This window comes from Montipora capricornis, chromosome 8 (assembly GCF_036669925.1).
Source record: "Montipora capricornis isolate CH-2021 chromosome 8, ASM3666992v2, whole genome shotgun sequence".
Classification (NCBI taxonomy): Eukaryota; Metazoa; Cnidaria; class Anthozoa; order Scleractinia; family Acroporidae; genus Montipora; species Montipora capricornis.
The window spans coordinates 8,526,940-8,532,909 of NC_090890.1; the positions used below are offsets into that span (position 1 = coordinate 8,526,940).

Here is a 5,970-nt window from a genome sequence, read left to right on the forward strand (position 1 = left end):
ATTTATTCCTCAGAACCTGGGGATGATGCCTTTTGTTTAGGACTGAATTTTAATATATCGAAATTGGTCTATTTTCACGGGTCAGTTCTGTTTTCTTTGTCTCACAAGTCTCAAGGGAGACTTCTAAACAAAATAATATTCGAATTTAACAATAAGGTCTCGTAGCCATGTGTGAATATTGATATATCGAACATGGTTCATTGCTCCCTAATTCAGATGAAAGTTATAAGCAATGCTCTTATTGCTTTCTGCAAATCAATGCAGTATTCTGAGAGGGACTGACGACAAATATTCGATTTTGGAGTTTAATTTCTCTATGGAAATTCAACAGGTCAGTTTTGTATTCTCACGGTCGAACTGGAACGAGCATAAAATAGAGGAAAATGCGAGGAAAAACTTTTCCTAACGTGCTCGATCCAGTTCAACCATTACAGTATCAAGCTGGCCTTTCAACGTTAACAATAATGCCCTGACTACCTTTTATCGGCATTGCGGGCTTATCAGTATGGCACAAGGGCAACAGCCTTAGATTGGCTCAATAGGCCTTTTTCGATTATTAAAATTCATCTTGATGGTGAGGCGGTGAGGACAAAGACAAAGGAAAGTGGATGATATGCAAATATTTTTCACATTCATTCCAACGTGTTTCTATTGTTTTTGTAATCACTGCCTCACTATCAAGCTGAATGTTTAATATTTCAAAAATGGACTATCGTTTTCCGAGTTTTTGACACAATAGGCTAATTTCGAATTGTGCTGCAACAAGAGAACGGAGTCAAGGTTTAGGGGAATAATTTGCACTTTCCCTTGTTTTGAATAAAACAAAATGCTAACTTTTCCATTGAACCTTGACTCTGTTCTTTTGTTGCTGCACAATTCGAAAGTAGCCTATTAAACTGTCTGTCCCACCATTCCACCCTTGTCGCAGAAGTGTAAATTTTGTGCACCAACACAGGGGTAATAGACCTCTTTTTGAAACGACATTTTGTGCCCTCCCCTCGCACCCCCAAACAAGGACAGGGACAAAAACTTGTGCTATACGAAAAAACGCTCTATATCGACGCTCTAAAATTAAAAACTCTTGCGAGGACCGGAGCTAATACTCACAAGAGCCGCAATCGTCAAAACAGGCACACAGTCCGCTGCTCCATTCTCGCATCAATGCTGGTTGGTTCACCACAACGGTTGTGTGGGTGCTCGTGAAGCCAGGCTGAGTTGCAACTGGAGGCGGGTAGCCCGCCATGGGTGGGGGGTATCCAGCGTTTGGATCAGCTTGCATTGTAATGTATACTGTGGAAGGTTTCTCAGATATTTACTGGAATGAAACCAAAGTGTGATCATGAACTCAAAACCTAGTCGAAACCCGATTTTTTTCGTTATGCGGCACAGCTATTTGAAAAAAAAAAACTGGTTTGTTTGTTTGCCATAATTAATACAGATACCGAGGATGCATGTGTCCAAAAAAGAAAATTTTTTTTTATCTCTTGCATGCAGTTTGGGATAAATCAGCTCAAGAAAATTTTTCGAAGGTTAACCAAATTTCAAGAGGCATTAGGGAGAGTGCAGTTTGTAGCCTTGGAAATAAAAAATGATTGCAGGCAACCATAAGGAGGCGTGATCCTAATCTCAGCGTTTTTCTTACGCATGCGTGGCATGTATATACCAAGATTCTAGCGAGCGATTCTAGCTGGTTTTTCCTGTGTTCTTCCATCATAAATGAACGGAATTTATAAATCCGTTTCGGCACCTTTGTTCGCGTTGTGATCTTTCGATCACTTGAAGCATACCGAGTATTGGTAACCTGGTAACCACGAGGCAAGGAAGGTCCGGCGTTTGTCGTTTGATTCAATCTTGGAAGAAATCAGACTTTTTAATGCAATTACTTTGTAGTAAACAACAGAGTTGTCCTCGATCAAGGTGCAATGACTGTTGATTCAACAAGGAAATTGTGCACTAACCAGTGACATCAGACTTCTGACAGCAAAACCAAGATGGTTGTTCATGTTCCAGTTTCAATTGTATCTTACTGACTTACAGTTGATTTTTCGTTGCGTTTCCGTTTTTACTTGGAACATCCAAACCGTGAAAGATATCAAGGACCTTGTTGACCAAACCATTACATACTTTCATCATCAGTTTTTCAAGTGGCAAAAAACGTGTTCAATGTTGTACCCTATTCATTTGACAACTACATTTTTCATTGTGACTCCAATTTCCTTTCCCAAAATAACGTGATTTCATTCAGTAACAAGCCATACTCCTCATTGAGCCTTAAAACAATTTCCAAGCCGGCAAGTGTTTCCCTAAGGTCTCCTTTAAAACAAATCTTGGAGTCGAATTATTGATAAGTTGGCTGGCTAACAATCTGAACAATTGAAGTATCAACAAATAAAAGCCCATGCATGCAAGTTGCAAGAACCATCCTTCCTTATTCTTCTCTTAAGTCTGCTTGCTACAGCATTACTTGGGCGCATAATCTGTATGGTTTTCAAAGCCCCTGCGCTTCCAGGCTAGTTAAGAGCGTGCTCGAGGCAGCTAAACGAGAACTTGAAAAACCAGTCTCCCGCGACGATTTTAGATATTTGTAATAGGTTTGCGGTCCTAATGCTAATCTTTCGGATCTCCTTTTAGGAGCTATTTGTGTAACCGCGTATATCGCTTTACTCCGCTATAATGAGTTAGCTAGCCTGCGCTGTTGCGATGTTAGTTCTTGCGATTCGTTTGTCAGGATTTACGTTTACAAAAGTAAAACGGATGTTTATAGGGATGGTGCCTACGTTTTCTTGGCGAAAACAGGGTCCGTTTCTTGTCCTTTCTATCTTCTTCGGAGATCCGTCTCTGTTGCTAATTTAGATTTGTCATCGTCGTTACCTTTTTTTCGTTCTTTGTATTTCCATAAGACGTCCACTTATAGTTTGCGTAGAACGGCTATGAGCTACTCTCGCACGAGAGAAATAGTTTTACAAGCGTTTGTTGAATTAGGTTATCCGAAACATTTATTCGGTCTACACAGTTTAAGAGCGGAGATAGCTACTTAACAGAGGGAAAAGAATGTGTCACGGCTCGTTTCAGCAGACGCTCGCGTGTCAAAGCCCTAAGAGTGTAGGGACAGACGTGACCAATTTGCATTTGGCGTCATGAGAGTGGAAAGGCTTTGTTTCCTCTAAGTCAATTCCATATGACAGAAAACGTACTTAAAAAGTTATGCCACCAGTGCAATTAAGAATAGTGACATATATTGACGTCTTAAGTTAGTAATGGTTCACTTTATAAAACCATGGATCAGATCGAGAAAGGCGGGCTGCTTTCAAGGGTAACGCACCACCAGTTTAGCAAATATTGGCACAGCCTTCAATAAATTGAAGTGGTTTTCAAACAAACACTACTTATACAGGCCGACGCGTCTCTTAAAAAAGAATTATACCAAATGAGCTCAGTTGCAATTTTTTGGCTGCAATGGGAGTGTTAACAATTCAAACTCATTAGAAACACTTTTACAACCCATTTGAAGAGGCTCGAACTGAGCGAAATATATTTGTTATATGTGATTTTCGTGAGTGTCCACAGCTTCAAACTTCAAACTTTAATCAACATGGTCAAAGTTCAATTCCAGTATTTATTAAAGAAAGCCACGAGTACTTATTATGGTTGGAAATATAGAATCCAGTTTACTTTACTGGTTAAGAATTGACAAAGCTATGAGATTGCTGAAACAAGCGAAAATTCCTGACACTGATTATAAACACTTGATTGAGTGGATAAGCTTTATCGACAGTTTACACCAGTGAATGAAACCGAAATTAAAATATTTCAAAAATGAACGACAATTTCCTTGATAAACTAAATCATGTTAAATACCTTAATGACAATTTTAATTAAGTGTTGTGTCGAACAAATATACTGAAAACCAACCTTTAATTCATTTCTTTCTCAAGTGTATTTTCCACGAAAATCTCAATATGCACCAGTTATGAAACTCATAAATAAACGCTGTATATATAAGAAAGCTAAATTCGTTAAGTCCCTGGCAAACCGCTTCAACATTTGTTTCAACATCCTTTCGATTTTGTTCAGGGGCACCCAACGTCAATTTTCGGAAAATATCTGTTCGGAAGACGATTTGAGATCTTGAATTCTCGGAACATTTGTTGTAAAATTCCTTGCTTGCCTGCCTCTCTTAGGATTTTCGAACATCTGAAAAATGGTATAATTGCCCCTTTTAAAAGGATTTTTGCCCTAAAAAGGTCACCTAGAATTCTCGAAAAGGTAAGTTTTAATCCCTATAATTTTCGGATCACTAGACTTTCAGCTAGGCAATCCGAACAGATGAAAGATTTTTAGGGGATAAAAATATGCCTATATCTACCGTTTAAATACTAAAATACGTTTGACAATGCTATGTTTAAGTGGTTTTGAACTATATTCACGTTGGGTGCCCCTGTTTGTTGAACGATGTTGAGCGCTGCATTGGGTGGGCGAACGGTTTCCAAATGCTTTTAAAGTTTTACACTCATTTAATAACGATTCAACTTTGATTCAATATGTTTCAACACGGTTGACCGGGGGAGGCAGCAAACGTTTTCAACATCGCTCTTCAACAAAATCGAACGCATGTTGAAGTTAACAAACTTTCTTTGCTATGTGCATTTAAAAGATGCTGCAATAGTGAATCCCTCATAAAGGTGCAGGTCTTGACATGAGAAAGTTCTATAGCATAACTTTAGGAATTTTAGAGATTCATACAATACCCAAACGGACTTTACCTATTTTGGAGCTTTAGAAATTTAGACTCACAACATGGACCATGGATACTAGAACTTTAGAACTTTAGAACTACACATTCAAACATTGTTATAAAAAATTTGTTGGATCAACAATGTTAGAACGTGTAGCATGCAAGTTTGATGACGTTTGTTCAACATTCTTTCTTGGAAGAATGTCTTGATTTCGATCAAACATTTTCTCCAACACACAACAAATGTCGAATCGTGTAACCCAGATGCGCCCTTTCAACAATGTTGTATTGCAAAGACTAAAGTGAGGTTTTTCTAACAATGTTTTAGCGTATCCAACATTGTTTCAAGCGTTCTTTTTACAATGTTGGGGCGTGTTCTTCTAACAATGTTACAATGTGTAGCCGGGGCTTTAGAGATTTTAGAGCCCCGAAAGGGATCGTTTGATATTCTAGAAATTTGGAGCTTTTAGAGATTTTAGAACCCCCAGACGGAAATTTTAGCCATTTCAGAACTTTATAACTTAAGAATAGTTAGGAATGTGTTTTGTTCTAACACTCTACATTGCGTTTTGATTCTAGAGGTTCTTAAACCCTTTAGCTATAGATCTTTAGACTCTAGAGACTTGCGCTTAGAATTTTTAAAACAACTCTAAATTAGAATACAGGTATAGATGAGTTCTATCTTCTGATGACAATATCTGCACCTTTCCCGTATCCCTGATAGTGTAAAATCGACTCTCGAACAGGTACAATGAAGTCGCCAACTCACTAACTACAAAGTTTCGCTGTGCCAGCGCTATCTTAAATTCTGGAGAGCAGTAAATTTTAGAAATAGTTATAGATCTGCAAGTGCTTTCCTTCAAACTAACAGATTCGAAACTAACAGATTCGAAACACACGAGGTGAAACTAAGATCGTAATAAGTTAAGGATCATATCTAACTTTCGGAGCTAAAAATCCATTCTCGATTACCAGAGAGCCTACTAGCTGCGTGAGATCAAGTTAGTCAGCTAAAGGTGGAGAGAAATGTTGCATTTGACAAGGGCAAGTAAATCAAAACACTGTATGAAAAGAAGTATATCACCATAGGTACCTGAATCTCTGTTTCAGTATTGCACTTCAAACTGAATTTTGCAAGCTCGTGATTTGCAAGGCGGAATTTAGCAAGGCAGCGCCCTTACTAAGGGTGTTACACGAAGGCAAGCAATATAGGGAAGATATCCTTGACGTCACCT

The 5,970-nt window shown here is 38.5% G+C and overlaps 1 protein-coding gene across 1 annotated transcript in view; it reads right to left on the minus strand.

Annotated features, from left to right (window-relative positions):
* The window catches only part of LOC138060075 (placenta-specific gene 8 protein-like), a 10,477-nt gene extending 4,507 nt beyond the window's left edge, over positions 1 to 5,970 (minus strand). Inside the window, exons 1-2 of the mRNA XM_068905775.1 lie at positions 5,829 to 5,970; positions 1,108 to 1,315 (exon numbers count right to left, since the gene is read on the minus strand). Of these exons, the coding sequence (XP_068761876.1) occupies positions 1,108 to 1,279 (172 nt within the window). The 5' untranslated portion in view covers positions 1,280 to 1,315; positions 5,829 to 5,970. The remainder of the gene's footprint in view (positions 1 to 1,107; positions 1,316 to 5,828) is intronic.